Source organism: Rhinopithecus roxellana, chromosome 11 (assembly GCF_007565055.1).
Source record: "Rhinopithecus roxellana isolate Shanxi Qingling chromosome 11, ASM756505v1, whole genome shotgun sequence".
Lineage (NCBI taxonomy): Eukaryota > Metazoa > Chordata > Mammalia > Primates > Cercopithecidae > Rhinopithecus > Rhinopithecus roxellana.
This window is the reverse complement of record NC_044559.1, coordinates 66,077,500-66,099,000: the sequence shown is the minus strand read 5'-3', so window position 1 is coordinate 66,099,000 and position 21,501 is coordinate 66,077,500. Positions and strand designations below refer to the sequence as shown.

Here is a 21,501-nt window from a genome sequence, read left to right as displayed (position 1 = left end):
TAATGTATAATTCAAAACAGAATTATGATTACCTGTACACTCGTTCTCACTAAAAAAAAAAAAAAAAAAAAGTAAATTTTCAAGCGAGAGGAATAAATTTGCTACTTTAATATATCCATATAGTTTCCAGCATAGATAAAACCATGCAATTTATTGTCCAAAGCAGGACACTTTTGAGAGTAAGAAGAGCCCTCTATAATAATTAAGGTAAGGCAATAGACAAATAGGGATGTGTTTATCAGGACCTAAGCCCATTGTAATTCGAGGAGCATACTGAAGGTATATCACTTTCATACAATAGTAAAGTCAAAAATTGCAAGTCAAACCATCACAAATCAGGTATCTTCTGTACTTTAGTATGTTTAAAAAATTTATCCAGCATATTCTTATGAATTTAAGCTTTAAGAACCAATGGCTATGAGAGATTAGAACACACTATTTTAATGAGAACAATATAATAATTTAAGCAAAGGCAAAAACAAACACCTTAGATTGTAGTTTCTGCTTTCAAATGTTTGGATAAATTGTTTATACTTCTGTTTTTATATCCTCAAGATGAAGATTCTTTAAGGAACTGAATAGAAGCGAAACTCTTAATGATGGGAAGCAAGCATTCTTTGGAACACATGTAAAAAGCAGTGTCTAGCTTTTTGGCCCTTAATTAATTTTCTTGTCTAAAATCCATCCTAAGAATTCTGGGAGAACTGCATCTCTCTCCTGATTCAAGTCTTTTTAAAACTGTTTTTCTTATTTAAATATGTAAAATTAGATCACTCTGATGCAATTACTCCAAGGTTACAAATAATCGGAGTTCTAGCGGGTATTTTTTTTTTTATTCTTCCCTTCCCATTTTCATTAAATTCCCTCATAGTAGATGTAAAAACAGTACCTTAATTGGTACTGATCTGCAAATATATTGAACTCAAACGTGTCAAAATAAATTAGATTTGTCTCTCAGTACAAAGAAAGCAATAGAGCCAGATTGAATCTTAGTGAAATTTTATAGCATCTATTTACAAACACTTTTATATCCTAAATTGCCTGGCTTTTAAAATAATTAGAAGCTTTATTCGACATATACAACATTTACTTTTATTGTTACTTCTTGAACTCAACAATGAAAGTAGATTTTAAATTGTACGATAATTGTTTCATCTATATTTATACCATAAAAACTGGGTCTAACATTTAGACATTGCAAATTATGTTATTCTAGTATAGTCATTATTCAGAAAATTACTTAAAATGTACTTAATTGAAAGATTTATTGTAATCTATATTTTCAAAAAACACTTAGAAATATTAAACGGATATGTATGGCCCGGGTGCGGTGACTCACACCTGTAATCCTCCTGCACTTTGAGAGGCTGAGGTGGGTGGATCACGAGGTCAGGAGTTCAAGACCAGCCTGGCCAAGATGGTGAAACCTCGTCTCTACTAAAAATACAAAAAATTAGCCAGGTGTCGTGGTGGGCGCCTGTAATCCCAGCTACTCGGGAGGCTGAGGCAGATAATTGCTTGAACCTGGGAGCCACAGGTTGCAGTGAGCTGAGATCGTGCCACTGCACTCCAGCCTGGGCGATAGAGTGAGATTCCATCTTTAAAAAAAAAAAAAAAAAAAAGGGACATGTATAAATTAGTTTATATTTTCATGAGGTTATATTGTAAGTATTGTGCATGTAAATTCTGAAGCAGTTAACTTTTTTGGTTTGCATTTAATCTGCAAAGATTTACTTTTAAAAAACAGATTTGGAGTTATTTTAATCAATTTTCTTCTTATGAAAGTACAATTATTTGTGATACATCCAATATAATGTAATATTATTCAGCAATAAAGTGAAATGAGATATCACACTACAAAAGGCATAGAGGAAACTTAAGCACATATTGATAAGGAAAGAAGCCAGTCCAAAAATCTACGTACTGTATGATTTCATCTATGTGACATTCTAGAAAAGGTAAACATATAGAGGCAGTAAAAAGATCATTAGTTACCAGGGGTTCAGGTGAAAAGTGAGATGAGTAGATGAAAAACAGAAACATTTTAGGTCAGTGTGAAGGACGTTCACTAATAATTGATCCTAAGGGAGAACTCACTGTGTGGAAGATAGCACATAGTGTCACTAGGTGAACCAGCTGGAACAGGAACCCAAACACTCCCCTCCACTGCATTCTGGGCTGCAGTACTACCAGTGCCTGAACCTGGTGAGAGACACATTCAAACACAAGTTACAAGAAGTGGATTTTTTAATAGTTACTCTAATAGATGTGAAGTGATATCTCATTGTAGGTTTAACTTTTATTGTCCTGATCATTAGTGACACTGAACATTTTTTCATATATTTACTGGTCATTTGCATGTCTTCTTTGGTAACTATCTATTCTGGTCCTTGGTCCGTTTTTAAATCAAGCTATTGGTGGAAGAGATATCTGCACTCCCAGGATTATTGCAGCATTATTCATAACAGGATATGGAATCAAACAAAATGTGTCTATCAATAAATGAATGGATAAAGAAAATGTGATATACATATATATATGTATACACACACAATGAAATACCACTCAGCCTTAAAAATGAAGGGAATTCTTTTATTTGGGACAATGTGAATGAACCTAGACTTTAACTAGTATTCTATTTTGTCTCAAATACATTCATTTGTCTCAAATCTGTAGGACATTATGTTAACTAAAATGCATCAGGCACAGAGGAAAAAACTCCATGTTCTAATAATGATCTAATAAAGCTAATATATATGGAATCTAAAAAAGTTGAACTCATGAAAGTAGAGCATAAAAAAGTGGTTACCTGGGGCTGGGTAGGAAGGGAAGAATTGGGGAGATACTGGTCAAAGGATACAAAATTTCTGTTAGACAAGAAGAATAAATTGAAGAGATTTGTTTTACAACATGGTGACCATAGTTAAAAACAATGTACAATATTATACATTGCTAAGGGAATAGATTTTAAATGTTCTCACCACTAATAAACATGTGAGGTAATAAAATGGTAGGATGGTAGTTTAATTTAGCCATTCTACAGTGTGTACATATTTCAAAACATCATGTCATGCACCATAAGTATATAAAATTTCCATTTGATGATTAAAAAATAAATAAGAATACAAAAAATTCTGAGACCATTGAACTTTTCTGGGAGAAAGTATAAATACTGAATGCATAGGCATAGTGCCAGTATTTTTATCTTAATTTATTTCTCAATAACATTATTATTAGAAACAAAAAATTATTAATTTTTAAAATACACAGCTATTTTACATATAAAATTTAGAAGGTAAGGATAATGCAAATAGTAACATTAATGAGGAAAAACATTTAAAATTACTCTCATAAGTCTGTTTTTAAAATCAAAATATTATTTAGGATTCTATTTAAGTATTAGTTGAGGTGATTTTGGAATTTTAGTCAAAACCTATAGCTTTTCTTTAAAATAGCCAATAAAGTTAGAAGCATTGCCCTTGTGGAGTAAACAGGAACCAACACTGCCATCATGGATATGCAAGGACATCAAACTCAATTCAGGTCAAGCCTTTTGAAAGGGCCTTTGAGGAAGCCCTTCCTGAAGGCCATTATGAAAACGTGAAACCACTAGCCTCTCCCATGTTCCAGGTTCATATCTGCTAAATAACCATTTCCTTTAGCATCCTCTTAGCAATCTTTGGAAAATGACCATCTAGTTGGTATCTATCTCCAGCTACATCAGTGAGCTGTACAGTTCCATTACTGAAGCTGTCTGTTTCAAGTGTTTCTTTTATTTTAAGAGTGCAGTTTGTCAGTTGTATGGGCAGTAAATTTAGCTTTGAAAGGTAGTATTCTTCCATTTCAGACACTAAGAATTATTTGTTATAAATCAGGTGTGAAAAACTTAAATTGGAAGAGAGCTAGTGATACACTTTTCTTCATAAATGGATGAATTGAAGATTTGTGAATTTAGTAGTCAGAGAAAACATTTTTTTAAAAAAAACCTTCTGAGAAATGTTTCATTTGGCCATAATTCATTGCTTCTGAAATTGAGCAATAGATTTTGATTATACTCAACAGAAAGAAGAGTGAATGATAGCTCAAATTATATCAGATTCAGAATGGTAGAACTAGAAAAGACATTAGAGATAGTTTATCTGCTTTAAAAATCATAAAGTGTCAGCCCATAGATCAAATGTAGTCATTTGATGCTTTAAAAAAATAAATCCCCACTGGTTGTTCACAAATGTATACAAAATTTTAAATTTCCTTTATTGATTGACAAATCACACTAGACTTGAATTATTGTACAGTAGCTACATACTGTCTCATTCCTAACTTCCATTCCTCTCCCTACTAATTTGTATTCAGCCCATTTTATTCAATTTGGTTATGTTCCTACCTTCTCTGTCCATCTGGCTTAATGAATCCTGATTTATACCAACTCCATCATTTTGTATTCAAGATATATGTGACTCCAAAGAGAGTATGCAGATTTCCCGCATCGTGTAACTGGTACTTTCCACAACGTAAAACAATAATAAAAATATTATTTTTTATTAATATTGTAAATTTTAAGCCTGCCAAAGAATAGAAAATAATTGATATTTTGTAATCTAATACTCATTATCATGGAGGTTCATTTAATTCTTTTCTGGAGAAGATTGTATAGTATGTTTTAATTCTGACAGAAACAAATATACTGGAACAAATAAGACAAAAGTTAATGAGGAGAAATTTTGTCTAGAAGTAAATCTCTTTTAAACATTTACTAACAAATAGAATTTTAAATGCTTTTAGTGGTATGCATAGGATTTAAATGTCTTCTTAAATTATGCCAATTACATTTTTTTAGTATTATTTCTATCCTAATTGTCAGTTAAGGTTAGCAAAAATGCACACATGTATTTTTTAATATTTGAAAGAAGACATATCATTTTTCTTTTCTGTTTTTATTTATTTATTTATTTATTTACTTACTTACTTACTTACTTACTTACTTACTTACTTACTTACTTAAGACTTAATCTTACTCTGTCACCCAGGATGTAGTGCAGTGGCATGTTTTCGGCTCATTGCAACCTTCACCTCCTGGGTTCAAGCAATTCTCATGTCTCAGCCTCCCAAGTAGCTGGGACTACAGGAGCACACCACCACAACCAGCTAATTTTTGTATTTTTAGTAGAGATTGGGTTCTACCATAGTGGTCAGGCTGGTCGCAAACTCCTGACCTCAGGGGATTCACCCAGCTCAGCTTCCCAAAGTGCTGGAATTACAGGTGTGAGCCACCACACCCGGCCCGACATAGCATTTTTCTCATGTTAAAGCTAAAGGTGCATAAGTTGCAGATGTCATATTCCCATACTGTATAAGGATTAGCAAAGAGATGAATTATGGAAAGTATAAAATTTAGCTTCTATCTTGTATAGTAACACAAGATAGACAAGTAAACAATTTAAGTAATGACTACTTCCACAAATAGGAATTCTGTTTTTGAAAATTATCCGCTAATATGACTGACATATTTTCTTGATTTAAACTTTTGATAAGTAATATATATCTTAATCTGTCATAAATTAACAATCCATTGTTCAAATATTAGTTTTGTATTGTGGCATAATAATATTACCACGAACTTAATGGGTTAAAACAACACATATATTGCTTTGAATTTCCTGTAGGTCAGGAATCCAGGCATGGGTTAGCTGTGTCCTCTCCTTTTAAAAGGACTTGCATAATCTTTTAATCAAGGTGTCAAATAGGGCTAGGATCTCATCTGAGGCTCAACTACGGAAAGATCCACTTCCAAGTTCGTGTGGTTGTTGGCAGAAATCAGTTCCTTGTGGCATGTTGTACTAAGGGCCTCAGTTCCTTGCTGGCTGTTAGTCAGCCATCACCTTGAGTTTCTTGCCATGAGGACTGCTTCATGTGGCAGCTTACATCATCAAATCCGGTGAGGGATATAGCCAAAAAGTTGGCTGGCAAGAATCTAGTCAAGTCGTAATCTTATGTAGTATGTCCATTGAATTTACATGAGACATATATATCACATGAACACTGAGCAAAGAATAAAGTGCCCCCATTGACCAGAGATGGTTAATGTGTTTATGCATGTGCTATGGGGATTGGCAAAGCCTTACCCAAAGCACTTGTACTGAGAAGGAAAGAGGCAAGATTATCAAAAACAATACTTGGATGTTATCAAAAGAAGACAAAAACAAAACAAAACAAAACATGCAGGACAGTAAAATAAGTAAGCAAATAAATAAACTAATAAATTAAATATCTATACATTCCATTTAAAAATTATACAGATTGGTTCTTATTCTTCAGCAAGAAGCAGTTATTGCTCATGCAGTGACTATATGGACCACCAGTAGGTGCTAGAGTATCTGTGAGAAAGATTGCTTTGCATTGAGATAACCTAGTCAATTAAGTGTGTGGATGGCAATAGCAAAAACAAAGCAATTTGGACAAGATGTTTGTAAACCCTTGTATGCAATTTATACTTCAGACTAAGTTTGTATTTCAGGATTTTTTGTAAACGCTTTCAATGAAAGCACAATGTAATTGCATAATGTAGCTTAGAAGAACCGCTGTGTCCATTCTATTATTAAGTTCAAAACTCTGTCATAAAAATGGATAATAAAAACAAATAAATAAATAAATACCACCACACACCTATTAGAATGTCTGAAATCCAGACTATTAATAATACCAAAAGCTGGCTAGAATGTGGAGCAACAGGAACTCTCATTCATTGTTAGTGAGAATACAAAATGGTACAGTCAGTTTGGAAGAGAGTTTGGCAGTTTCTTAAAAGACTAAACAGTCTTACTATACAATCCAGTAATCATGCTCCTTAGTATTTACCCAGAAGAGTTGAAAACTTAGAGTCACAAAAACCTACATACAGATGTTTATAGCAGCTTTAGTCATAATTGCCAAAACTTGGAAGCAACCAAGATGTTTTTTATTTATGGAAATAAATGGTGAGTACATTCAGACTATGAAATATTATGTAGTGCTAAAAATGAAATAAGCAATCAAGCCGTAGATGTTGAGGTACATTAAATGCATATTACTAAGTGAAAGAAGGCAATCTGAAAAGGCTACATACTGTGTGATTCCAGCTATACAACATTCTGGAAAAGACAAAACCATAGAGACACTACAAAGATCAGTGGTTGCCAGAGGTTGAGTTGAGGGGAGGGATGAATATACAGGGCACAGAGGATTTTCAGGACAGTGAGAATACCCTATATGATACTACATGAAGGTGGATACATGTCATTACACATTTGTCCAAACTCATAAAATGTACAACAGCAACATGCACCCTCATGGAAACAATGGCCTTTCAGTGATAATGGGGTCAACGTAGGTTCATCAGTTATCACAAACGTAGCAGTGGGGTGGGGGATTTGATCATGGAGGAGGCCATGAATGTGTGAGGGCAAAGGGTATATCAGAAATCTCTTATCTTTCTCTCAATTTTTCTGTGAACCTAAAGTTACATCAAAATTAAACATAAATACATCATCTTCTCTAAACCTGCAGACCTCCTCCAGTAAGTGAACTTGCCACCAAAGGAACCATGGTTGGTGTAATTTCTGCTGCTGCCATTAATCAAAGTATTGTGTACTCCATTGTTTCAGGAAATGAAGAAGGTGAGTAGACTTTTAGTTTGTGTTCTCACCATCAACCATTAAACTTAGATTTGGACTAATTTCAGATTGAATTGATATTACTATCTATCCTATTGTTTTCTAATAAAATTGTGCCCATCTTAGATGTAATTGGTAACCATGTATCCTGAACTTAATTAAAAATCCAGTTATGTTAGCTCAAGTGATTTTTTTTCCCTTAAGAAATATTAAGTGTCTAATTAATGAAACCTTGCCCTTTTCCTCATTTGGTAATATTTTAATGACATTTCCTCAAAATTAATGCATCATGAAATTTTCAGCTTTTGGCCATGATCATTGCCTACAGTAGCTTCATCCACCCCACTGTCTGAACCATCCATGACCCTTACCCCATGTTGGTCATACCTTAACTAATCCTAAAGGAATTTCAAAATTGTAAATAAGTGTGAATTTTAAAAAGAGTTACATCCATGTTAAAAGCCATGCATGTTATATGATTCCCCAAATAGTCAAATTAGGCATACAATTAATGATTATAAGTAAAAATATAATGTTTGTATATTAATCACTTTAAGAATCATAGGAATTTGCAGGCCTCTGGCAATAAGTTCATAGCTCAGTCTTTCACATTAATCTTTGTTTTACCTACTCTTCACAAGTTCTCCTCTGTTTTCCATTTTGGTATGTTAGATAGCCTAGTGTATTGTAGGTAGTCAAGAAATAGTTAATATACATGTAATACATTAATCAATAGTAAATATTTAAGAAATGACTGAATGTAAATGCTTCAAAGCAGTTTGCAAGGAAATTATAAAGGCCTTTTTAAGCTTTTTAATGACAAACTATTACAAGGTATTGCTGCCTGTACAGTGTAGCAAGTGGTCAATATCTTACTTTTATTGCCTTTCTTTCTTCATTATTACTGTGCTACTATGGGTCCTCCCTAAAAATAACTAAACTTCCTTTTTCCTTGAACTTTGAATGTCTGACTAAAGCTATAATTTCTCAACCTGTTCTGTTCCGAAACTTTCTCTTTATGGTTCTATTTATTCTTTTATTTGAAGACAGCAGAGTGGCTGTATTTATTAACCTGTCTCCCCCACAGTGACTATTTTACATTCATTTATTTATTCATTCATTCAACAAATATGTACTGAGCGTCTATTATGTATTAACTACTCTTCTAGCCACTATAGATAGAACAATGTACAAAATAGACTCCTGTCCTCATGGAAGTTAATGGTTCAATAAGGGGGGGTTAATAATAAAAATGTAAAAATTATTAAACAAATATATAGTATTATAAGTGATTATTAATTCTATGAAAAAATAAAGTAAGGAGAGTATATGGAGAGCTTAAGAGAGGGAGATGTATTATAAAGTTTGCCAGTGTGCTCTGATTTGCATTCAAATTAATTTAAAAAGACATAGGGCAACATTAAATTATCTGGTTTTTTTTTTCCTCTCAAGTGTTCTTAACAAAACACTAAATCTACAAAATGATAATCTTCATGAATTACAAACAGTTTAATAAGCCAGTAAGGTCAGAAAATTTTGGTTAAACAAAATTAGATGGTTTTCTTTAAAACAGAACTTCTGAAAGCCTTTAGTGTGGTAGAACACCATCTGAATCTAAGGTGAAGAATATATTATTCAGTGTTTCCTAAATGTAATTAACCATAGAACATTGATTTCCAGGATTATCTCAAAACAACAAAAACAAACAAACAAAAACCCCTACAATTTAAAGGCTGATTTTAGCAAAATATTGATGGTGATCATTTAAAGAGCTGGAGCAGTTTCCAGAAGCCAGCATTTTATCACTTTCATGCATCACTCTAGTTATAAATAGGTATTTTTAGTGTTTTTGATATCACAGTGCCTTTTAAAGAGAATTTCTTTCCTTATAGCCTAACGACAATGACCAGGTAATTGTATTTTAATTTCTAGATACATTTGGAATTAATAACATCACAGGTGTTATCTATGTGAATGGACCTCTGGATTATGAGATCAGGACAAGCTATGTTCTTCGAGTCCAAGCTGATTCCCTGGAAGTGGTCCTTGCCAATCTCCGAGTTCCTTCAAAAAGTAAGTTATACTACTTAAAGCTTTTATGAGAATTGTATGGTGTCTCTGCTAATTTTTTAATGAAATACATATGCCTAAAATATCATTCTCAGTGGACAACATAGAAAGATCATTAATACTCTGAGATGATTGCCTATTTGTTTAAACAGCTAGTATGTGACAATGCGGGGAGTGATTTCACACTCTTAAGATGTCAAGAAAATAAAACACTGTTTTCAAATTGTGTATCTGATATTGTTAAAATACCACCATTGTCTGTGTATGTTAAATAATAAAAGTTAGTCCCACTGTGAAAGCTCTGGATAAACCTTGGGAAATAGATATTTTTAATGAATGACTACTAGAAATTGCCTGAATTGTGTGGCTTCTTGTATTTACGTATTTTCTCAGAGAAAAGAAAAATTCATCTTAAAATTAGAGACTAACCTTTATTGTAATTCGTATATAGCATCATTTTTTATTTTTAATTTACGCTTTTTAATCCACATTTTTAATCTATGAAATGAGAATTACTATCCTTTTACAAAGGCAAGATTTTATTAATAATTAAAAAGATTAATTTTTTTAAATGACAGTAAACAAAATGTCACAGATTTAAGACCACGTTCTGTGACTCTAAACTTCAACATTTCTGTGGCATATAGTTTACCCACACAGAGAAGTATGTAAAAGCCAATTTGTGAAGGGAACTGACACAGATTCAAAGATGTTATCAATAATGCGATAAATGCTATTCTTTTCCCATCTATTGAGGTAATACTCTTTTGCATTTAAGCAGTCATCCTTTTGTAATCAAAGCAACCCTTTTAAAATCTAGAAGACTCAAGATAATCAGGTTTAATTTAACTATTAATAGAATAGGGGCCCAGACCGAGTGTGAAGTGAGAAACAGAATCTGGAACATTCACCCGGGGACTATCCCTGGACATCATTTAAAGGCATTTCATCAAGCAAGCGTTCTTAGAAGGGGGAAGAGGAAAAAAGAAGAGGGGAGAGGCATAAAGCGAGAACCCAGGCAGTGTGAGAGGAAAGAAAGCAAGACAGGAGCAACAGGCAGAAGATGCAGGATATAATTTTTCTGTGTCAATTTGGCAATTGATCATAAAAAGAAATCACACCTTTTCATTTATCGCAAACCTCATTTACTGATTTAGTGTAGAGATCTGCTCAGTTGCTTGTAGAGGTAGAACCAAATCATTTGAAAAATCAGATTATACAGATGTCTTTGAAATAAAAGGAATTAAATTGTCCTCAATAATTATGCATCACTCACATAACTAAATTGTTTAAAAATAGCAGATAAGTTCTTTGAGTTTCTAAATTCTTTGAACTACAGGCAATTATATTTCTAAAAATATAGAGGATGCTTCTAATTGTAAACTGAATTGGATAAATGAGGAGTGAAAAGGTTGAAGTAGCTCTAAATTATATAATGTAACCTATTTTATTGCAAATGCAAATAAATAGGAAAGATTAATTGAAAACAATACCTGCAATCTTTACTCAAAACAAATGAACAATTTAAGAAAGAAAAATTTTAGGTTGTAGAACTTGATATTTCTCAGGTAATACCTGTGGTTTTTATGAATAGAGGTGCATTAAGTTCTTGTATGTGAATATAATACAACTAACTCCCATTACTTTAATTTACATGTAAATCTGAGGCTAATAAGTTTATCTAATGTACATGTATATACTTCCATGTGCCCCAGTATGCATGTAGAGGTGAAACCAGTTCATGAATTATCCTGTCAGAAATGCATGAAGTCTAAAAGCTAAAGTATTTACTGCCTGATTCTTTGAATATTGTTATTAACCTTTTATGACTGACCTTTGCCTCCTAAGTTTGAAATAAAAATCCATATATTTCTAATTTGATCTCATTAATTAATAACTGTTAATGGCCTATAGTCAATCCCCAGGCCATTAACTATGCAAATAAGACCATTATGTAAATTGAGGTTAATTAATTAGTTAGCTAAATGTTCATCTCTGCTGCAGAATTCGTTGCCCTGCCACATATCATTTGAATAAAGATAATAAAAATACGAAGTTTAATTCATTAAATAAGTATTTTATTGTGACTTCTTTACCAAAAATTTGTTAATGAAATTATTTTCAAAGTAGATTGTGCAACCATGATGTGATTAGATTTAATATTTAAATGCAAACTAATTAAAATGTAAAATTTTAGAGCTCATTTCATAAGTTTAACACTAGGAATATTTAAATATTTTAACCTTTAAGTTTGAACATTTCAAACATACAAAAATTACAGAGAATATTACAGTGAACCTCTATGTATCAACTGCCTAACTCAACTTAATCATGCCCTGGGAAATAGTCTTTCATCTTTGCTCTCAACTAACCACTATTGCATTACTCTGAAGCAGGTCAGAGTCAGAACATTCAATCTGTACATATTTTGATATGCATACCTTAACGACTCTTAAACCTTAATTAGAATATCATTATTACTCTTGCCAAAAGTAACAAATTATTTGATATTGACATATATCCAGTTGGTATTAAACATAGTTCATATTAAAATTATCCAGTTCATATTAAACATGTATTTACATCAGAATTCAAATAAGGTCTATACATTGCCATTGGTTGATAGGTCTGTTAAGTCTCTTTTGATCTGCAGGCTTCACCACTACAACCCTCTTTTATTCACCTTGATATTTATTTTTGCAAGAGACCACATTTCTGAAGCCTGGATTGATGACTGTCTCTCCAAGTGGTCATTTCGTATTCTTTCTGCTTCCTTTATTTCCAGGAAATAAGTAGTTATATCTAGAGGCTTGATCATATTCGGGTTATTTTTGGTTTTGTTTTTAAACAAATAAATCATAGGTGATATTCACTCATTCCTTAAACATTAAATCTCTTTGATTCTCTTTTTGTGATACAGATAGTAGCAACCACCAATAATAATGTTCTAAATCCATAATTTTTTCTTTTTATTACTTCTGTATTCGTTAGCCAAAATATTTCTATAAAGAAAAACGTCTCCATAGCAAATATTCAGTTACTCTGAGGTGCAGCAACTATAGGAAAAACAAGGAAAAAAAAACTTTGATTCTTGCCTTTTATTATTGATTTTCAAAATAATGAGTTGATTCACCATTGCACTCAAAATGAGAATACTGAGATGACAAATATGTTTGGTTTTCTGGGTCATATGGTCTCTGTCAGAACTACTCTACTCCATTGTAGCTTAAAAGCAAGAAGAGATAATATGCAAATAAAAGGGTTTGGCTATGCTCCCATAAAACTCGTTTTACTAAAACAGGCTGTATGTGGGCTGGATTTGACCAAAGGCTGTAATTTGCCCACAGTTGTTCTAATACTTACTTTTACATTGTATGATACACTGTATTTTTTTTTTTTTTTTTGCCCTATTCATATCGTTCCTGTTGTGAGCAATGCTTCTGCTTCATCCTTATATTTTCCCACACATCTAATTGAAAGTCATATTGTTTTATCCCTCATAATATCAGTAACACGTTCGGTCATTTCGTTATCAGTAGCCCATTCCAAAGTAAAGTCTTCAATGTAGCATTATAGGGACACTATTTCCTATGTTTTGGTGCATTAAGAAAAGAAGCTTATCTTAGGTCTTTAACATTGAAGACCAATTTGACTGGTAACTTGACTCATTTTCTTTTTTAAATTAATTTTTTTCATTCCATTTTCTTATTATTTGAAGCATTACTGTAAAAAAATGTGTAATGACAAACTGGTCTTATTTCTGAATTTCCAAATAATTGCCTTTATTTTTTCTTTAAAGTTCAGTATTTTTGTTAAAATATTTCTACATGTTGGCAATTCCAGGTCATTATATATATATATATATAGTATAACTGGTCAAGTCTCACTTAAGGATTTTTAATTCTAGCTTTTATTATTTTTTATTATTTTGACATCTATTCTGGTGTTACTGGCCACAGATTCTTATGCTCTCGTGTAATAGAAACTGACATAAGGCTAAGGAACTTTCCCAGACTCCAGGCATTATTGGAACTTATGCTGGAGCACAAGGAAAGCAGCCCAGAAGAGAGAAAGTCCTCTTGCTGCCTCCTTGAAGATAGCCAAGAGAGTAATTTTAACAGGCCTAGCCATGAAAGGAGTGACATTGAAGTGTGTAGAGATGGGGAATTTGTAGCACTTGCACAGTTTGATAACATGCTTCTTCATGTGTCCCATATCTCATTAACATGTTACATTTCCCCTGCTGGGTGTGATTTTTTTTTTTTTTTTTTCTTTCTTTGAGATGGAGTCTAGCTCTGTCTCCCAGACTGGAGCTCAGTGGCACGATCCTCATTGCCAGCTCCACCTCCCAGGTTCACACCATTCTCCTCCTCTCCTCCCAAATAGCTGGGACTGCAGGCGCCTGCCACCACAGTCATTTTTTTTAGCCCTCTGTGCATGTGGGTATTGGGGGCCAATTTCCTTGAGTAAGATGTACGGTGGAATGTCCCTCATCTTGGTTTCTCTAGGTAACTTACAGCTTGCAAACTCTTGTGTTCAGTGGGGATGGCATGAGTGGGGTGATGTTGCCATCACCTTACTGTGGTGCAAGTTCTGGTGACTAGTGTGACTGCATGAAATAATGCTCTAGTGGAGGTGATCTGAACTCAAAGTTCCATCCCTCCTCTGTCTCACTGGGAGATTCCTAGTACACAAGTGTTGAATCTTCTCATATCTTTTCATCACTTTCTCGCTAATCTCTTTGTATTAGAGCACATTACTGTAAAGAAATACCTGAGACTGGGTAATTTATAAAGAAAAGAGGTTTAATTGGCTCATGGTTCTGTAATCTTTTCAGGAAGCATGGTGCTGGCATCTGCTGTGGTTCTATTGAGGCCTCGGGAAGCTTATAATCATGGTGGAAGTCAAAAGGAGAGCAGGCACATCACATGGCAAAAGCAGTAGCAAGGGAGAGAGAGTGGTGGGGGAAGGTGCCACACAGTTTTCAACAACCAGATCTTGTGAGAACTCACTATGGCGAAGACAACACCAAGCCATGAGGGATCTGTCTCCATGAGACTGATCTCCCACGTCCTCAGCTGCAGCATCCCATTAGATTAAAACATTCTTCCCTAGTAATACTCATTGTCTCAGTGATTGCCCATCTGTGTGGCAAGTAGCAGAACCTAGACCAAAACCATGGTGTTTCAGTAACAGGGTTTACCACTCTGAACACCATTACTCTCAAGGAGAATTGAAAATGGTCAAGCGAATTAAAATTTAGAAGTGACTTTGTGTGAGTATTCCTTTGTAGGGGAGGGTTGTTATAAAGTTGTACTTGAATTCACTTCAACAGTGTACTTTCCCAAAAAAATGAGGTCTGGGGAAATATATGCTTTCACTTCTCAAGTTTAATGTTGGCAAATACAGTAAAAAACACTGTGCCCTTATATTGGCCTAGCACAGCAAATCCATGTTTGAGACATATCAGATAAATGTAGAGAGAAAAAGAGCAACAAGGGATTACAATGACTGGAGTGTTACATTATATTACAGCTACATCTAGATAGGTCTGTGCTTCTATAAGTATGCAGGCAAAGAACCTGTGACTGTCCTTTGCCTGTATAATTATACACAAACCAACCCAAAGGACCAGATTTGGGACACATGTGAATGCCAATTTTCTTAAATCCTGTTCAGTAGGATTACCTGAAGAAGTGATGATACTGCAAAAGGCAAAAACTAGAGATAGACTGCTGAATTCCTATTAAAATGACAAACTGGAATTAACTGAAGTACACTGGCAAACTGAAGTTACTGCAGGAAAGCATGTCAGTGCTGAAGATGCTCTCACTGACAATGTCTGTTTTAAACCCAGGTCTGACCCAAAAAGTATTCAACCGTTTCACAGCAGTAATATTTAAGTAGTAACTTTGCTACCTACCTTATGTGCCTTTTCTCCATAATCTCCATGGTCAGGTAATAGAAGTCTGAGTGATAAAAATCAACTGCTAGTCAATGAAAGATGTGGTGGTAGTTAATAAAGAAAAAAGTAAAAAGAAATCTCTTATAGCCTCTTCCCAAAAGGCAGAAGAACTTCCATTAACATATCTAAGCTGGGGAAGGACAAAAAGTTTTACCTTTAAATGAAATTTGAAGTATTAGATTAATATATTGAACTAGAGAATCATTTTTAAATTCTTTTTAAAATTACCTTTACCATAGTACTATTAACAATTTTTTAAAAACTATAAATTTTTTTGAGCTTTTATTCAAGAACAGGAAAAGTATTAGCCCATATCAGCAGGATAAAAGAGATAGTATGAAAGAAAAAATAGACTTTTATAATTGTATTCCATATGTTCATATTAAGAATATTATTTCAGTGAGACTGTAGAACAGAATTTAGTGGATATTGTTAAAATGGATTTAGTCTGAACGAAGACAGAAGTTTTTATCTGTTTTGTTTATTGATGTATTCCAATAGCTTAAAATGCATGGTGCATAAATATAGCCAATAAAGATTTGTTCAATGCATGAGTAAGTTTAGAAAATAAAGGCCAGATTGTGAAGTGTTTTAAATATCATGTTAACAGTATGCAAATTTACAGCACACATACCACTCATACAACCCACCTGGGGCTGACTGCTGACTAAGCCCCAGTTCTGCCCACTCCCACCTCACCACCCCTGATTTGCAGCCTGTTCATAACAGTGGTTTAGTCATTACTACAGATGGAGCCAGTACACTGTTTTAATCATGGGATGTGCTTATGAGCTTCCTCCCAGTACTTGAAATTGCAGGGAATCTGAAAAGCTTTGGGGTTTTCTCTCTCTTCAATTCAGCTAGAAATTAGGTGTTGATTTTTCATTCCTCCCGCACTGCAAACTTTCTGGCCTTCTAGACTCTATATTTTATCTCTTCTTCCTGTCTCATTCTGTTAGGCATCCATATTTTCTTCCTTTACTCCAATATTGACCACTAATTTGATCAAATAATTATCTTCATTTTACAGTGTTAATGAAACACCAGGAATTTGGTCTAGGTCCCGCTGCTTGCTGCACAGAAAGGCAATTACTGAGAAAACAGGTATTGCCAAGGAAGAAGGCTTTAATCGGGTGTTGAAGCTGAGGAGATGGGAGCTCAGTTTCGAATCCATCTCCCTGATTGACTAAAGCTAGAGGGTTTATATAGCAGTGAAGAAACATAACAGTGTAAGAAAATAAGAACTAGGGAGGAGTAAGGAGGCCTCTGGGGCAGTGATCTGGTAAGTTTCAGTTATTTGATCCTTTTTTTTTTTTTTTTTTTTTTTGAGAGGCCTGAAGGTCCTCCTTTCCTGAGGAAGGAACTCAGATAAAACAAATAAAAGTTTTAAGCTTTAACAGCAGAAGGACCAATTTCTATGTTTATCTAAAAACAACTGTCTATGGGACTATTGGACTAGTTTCAAAAGGAAATACAAATGTGAATGCATTGCTATTTCTAATACGTTATTTCAAAATTATGAATCATCTTTTCTTCCTATCCACAGTCTCTTTCTTTGCAGAAAAACTCAAACTCTCCTAGGTTTTTAGGATAAAATGTTATTTGGTCCCAAAGAAGCGTCAAGAAGCCTGTACCCAGAACATCTATAGAAATTTATGTTAATATTTCTGTCACAGAGTCATTCCCATTCTTTTATTTTTATGTAGAACAAAAGCAGTAACATGCAAGTTTACAGCACAGATTAATTTATGTAACTCCATAATTGAAGCGACAATTTTTGCTTTATGGTAAAATTATAATTATCTTTAAACATGAAAAAAGGAAGCCATAGCTTTCTATAAATATGTCATTGTGTTTTGATTCAATAACTAGCCTTTCAATCAGGAATAAATGACAAGACAATAAAGATAAACTTTAAACTGGTGGTAAAACAACTCAAATGCTATTGATTTCATTTTATGTTTTAGCTTTAGGGTACGAGCTTGTAATGTATTTCATTTTTTTGACTTTTATGGTTTCACACAGAAGGTCTGTGACAAATAATGCTAATGTTTCTTTACTTATGATTGACTGACTTACAAAAGCATCCCTGTTATAACTTGGGTAACAATATTGTAGCCTGTGACATATTATTTTTTAGTCCTAAAATCCCAGGAATGATCATAGCCTTATAAATATATGGCCACAGATTTAGAAACTGTATTAATAATGTATTACTTTAAAATATGGGGAGCAGTTTATGAAAATTAACACAATAATATTAACAGCATTTTTCTTTCAGAAATGTTAGGCATCTTATATAAATACGTGGTTGAAAAAACTATATTTTCAGCGAAACAAAAATGTATTCCAGTGGACTCATAGCATAAAATTGTCCAAGAACAAATTACATTGTGCACAATAGGTTTCCTGGGAAATGTGATTTGAAAAATGGTTATAGACTATTATTAATACATTTCTGAAACCAAATGCATTGAAGCAGTGCTCTTCCATTGATCCCAAATTGGTTTGCTGAACTGATGACAATGATATACAATCAAACTTTTCAAAATAGAAAAATATTGCATTTCTGCATATATAATACGAGAAAAAACATATTTCATGAGGGAAATATTTTATATTGCTTCCATGGGCAATCAAAATTAAAATATTGAAGAATTTAGGAATGCATAAAATAGTTTTCCTTCTTATACCTAAGAATAAGCCTGGAACTAAAGAGAGGAGATACAATTTTCTTCATTCCTGGAAACGTATTTATAATTAATATAGGAATTAATTTAGATTTTTTTCTAAGCCTTTTTAGTCCAAATTTAAATTGGGATTCAAAATGAGACCATTCATTGAATACCAAATATCTTTACAAACTTATGTTTTCCATAGAGTATTAATTACTGATTAATAATGAGGCCCCAGAATGATACAATAGTCACTCTAAACCTCTTGCTTTAGAAAAACTCTTATTTCAGTAGAGGCACACTAAACCCTATTAAATGCAAATGAAACTATGCACAGAAGAACTGGAATCTATTAAGTCACTTATGTTACAGAAATAACAACACTTCCAGAAATAGAAAGCAGGTACAACTACATGAATAACATAAGCGTAAAATGTAGCTTAGCAATCATAGATATGAGGGAAATTATCAGAATTTTCTTCAAAAGCACATTAATTCTTCATTATTGATTATGGTTGTAGGCATTAGCTATCCCCATTCTGTTGTAATATAATCAAATGGTTGTAGGCATTGGCTATCCCCATTCTGTTGTAATATAATCAAAGTCAGGTCTTCACTATAAAGTAATAACTTGCTAAAGATTTAGCATAGCTATTAGATTGGTTTTTATTTATTTTTATCACTTATGGATAACGCAGTTTTTTCTGTTAATAAAATTATTTATTTTCCCAACTTTAACAAGTAGCTGATCTTACTGGTTGACTATTGAAAGAAGAAAAAATAAAAGCTTCCTATTAAGTAGACAAAAATAATTTCAGCATTATGCTTAAATAATACAAAGAAATATGGAGAAAAGTACCATATAGAAAATATGTACATATGAGTGAACATTCAAAAGTTTTCATTGTCTCCACTTCACACGTCTCTGAAGTTCTGCTGGGCATTTCCTATGTAACTTCTTCTGAATTTCTATATTCATTGCATTCTTTTCACTTAACCTCAAGGAATGTCTACACCTAAATGTCTTTGCTTCCACAAGTCTCTCTTTTTAAAAATGTCCTTTCTTCACTGTTTTTCAGATCAACTCAATTATTCTACAAGGGTCAGTTTAAAGGTCATCTCATTTTTGAAACTTTCCTTAATCATCTATTGTCCCTGTCATATAAGAACAAATACATCTGGCCTGTGAGTTCTCTTCAAATAAAAAGATGTAGTATTTATTATTCAATTTTATCTTGTCCCAGATTTTATCACAGGTGCCGTGTGGATGATAGCAGAGAAGATAAAACTGTGAGATAGATCCCAAAGAAGAGAATAGTATAGATAACACTATGAAGATGAAAGATATATTTCAAAAATAGTAAATACTCCTTTTCCTGCACAATACAAAAATTGTCTAGTAAATTATATTTGATGCCATGTTCTAATGCTTTAGTCAAAGAAATATTGTCATAATATCTATTGTTGCACTACTCTACCTTTTTGATATTTATTGTATATATAAAAGATCACGTTATAATTAACCATACATTTTCATGATTGATTTTGTCCAAAATGTATCTGATTTTGAGCTGGTCTAATTAATAACAGTATAATTTTATAATTCTTCACAGTGAATTGTGACTTGTATCAGATTTGCAAGAACATTTGGTGGGTTAAACATATAAAGTGGTAATAAAATAATAGATACATGGACAAACAATAGAATTTAGTGTATTCCAAGGTAAAAGTGGTAAAGAATGAATGGGACAATGCTCTTTTGATCTTGAAATTAGATATTACTTATTATCTTTGACAATATTATATGGATTGGTAAAGGATTTGTGGGTCCCCTTGTAATTCTTCTTACTCTTTGACTAATGTTAACATTCTTACACACATACACACACACATACACACACTTGCATTTACATATGAACAAAGCTTCCAAACAGACTAGTACTTTTTAAGTTATTATTTCACTTTCAACAACTATGTTCCCTTTATTTTTGAGACACATCTAATGTGATTCTGTTTTTTTGTCACATGGCCCCTAAAACATTATTTTCATGCCACAGAGATAATGAAAAGTATGTTAAATTAACAAATATATATCACATATTTGCAAAGTATAAACATTTTTTCTAAGTGTTGTAAGGGGATACATATCCACGAGGTGAGCTTAGTGCTTTAAAGAAGTTTCTATCCTGTTGGAGAAGCTATGTATAAACAATAAGTAGTAGCATGAAGTACATGACTAAATTGATATACAAGAGGCATAGACATGCATGATTTGAAATTAGAGTAACTTTGTCAATGAAAAAAACTCAAACTCTGCAAAACATTTGAAGAAATTTATTCTGAGCCAAATATGAGTGACCATGGCCCTTGACACAGTCCTCAGGAGATCCTAGAACATGTTCTCAAGGTGGTTGAGGTGCAGCTTGGTTGTATACATTTAAAATTATTCTAATTGGCAATTGGTTCAAAGTGGCTTCAGAAGACAGTGAATTGCGATCCTGGTAAACAAGTTAGTGAAGAGCAAAAGGAAGTAGATAAGTAAAAGAATCGTAAAATAGTGTTTCTCATAAAGCAGCTGTTTGAACTACCGGTGATAATTACCTGAGATACTCGTTTAAGAAAACATATTTTTGTGATCTCTTTTCTAAACCTACTTAATTAAGATATCTGGAAATGGAAAATGGAAATCTGAACGTTTACTATTTTGTTGTTGTTGTTGTTTCTTCACAACTATTTGAAATACTGATAGGAAGATTAACTGCTTGTAGTTTTTTGCTTTGTTTTGTTTCTTAAAGCAGAGAATTAACATGAGAAAGTTAGCTCAGTTATGTAGAATAGCTTGGAGAGAGAGAGAATGAATGGTAAAAAGAATTGGATAAATAGGCCAGGCCCAAACTAGAACTAGTATTGGGCCAGTGAGATGAGGAAAATGTAGGACAACTGCAAAAAATAAGTTGGTAGGACTTGATGACTGGTTATAAAGAGAAAGGAAGAAATCAAGGATGCTTTTATACTTTTGATCTTGGGTGACATGAATAAGATCTAAAAACTTGTAGGAAACTAGGAGCTGGACTTCCAAAGGTGTTCAAGACTGATAGGTAGATTTTGAAAAAAGGTCATATAGCATGATTACTTAAATCAA

The 21,501-nt window shown here is 33.1% G+C and overlaps 1 protein-coding gene across 12 annotated transcripts in view; it reads left to right on the top strand.

The window, feature by feature from the left end:
- The window catches only part of PCDH15 (protocadherin related 15), a 1,888,416-nt gene that overhangs the window by 1,753,029 nt on the left and 113,886 nt on the right, over positions 1 to 21,501 (top strand). For all 12 annotated transcript variants that reach the window (XM_030941315.1, XM_030941316.1, XM_030941314.1 and 9 more), the window contains 2 exons: positions 7,543 to 7,652; positions 9,582 to 9,722. In XM_030941315.1, the coding sequence (XP_030797175.1) occupies positions 7,543 to 7,652; positions 9,582 to 9,722 (251 nt within the window). The remainder of the gene's footprint in view (positions 1 to 7,542; positions 7,653 to 9,581; positions 9,723 to 21,501) is intronic.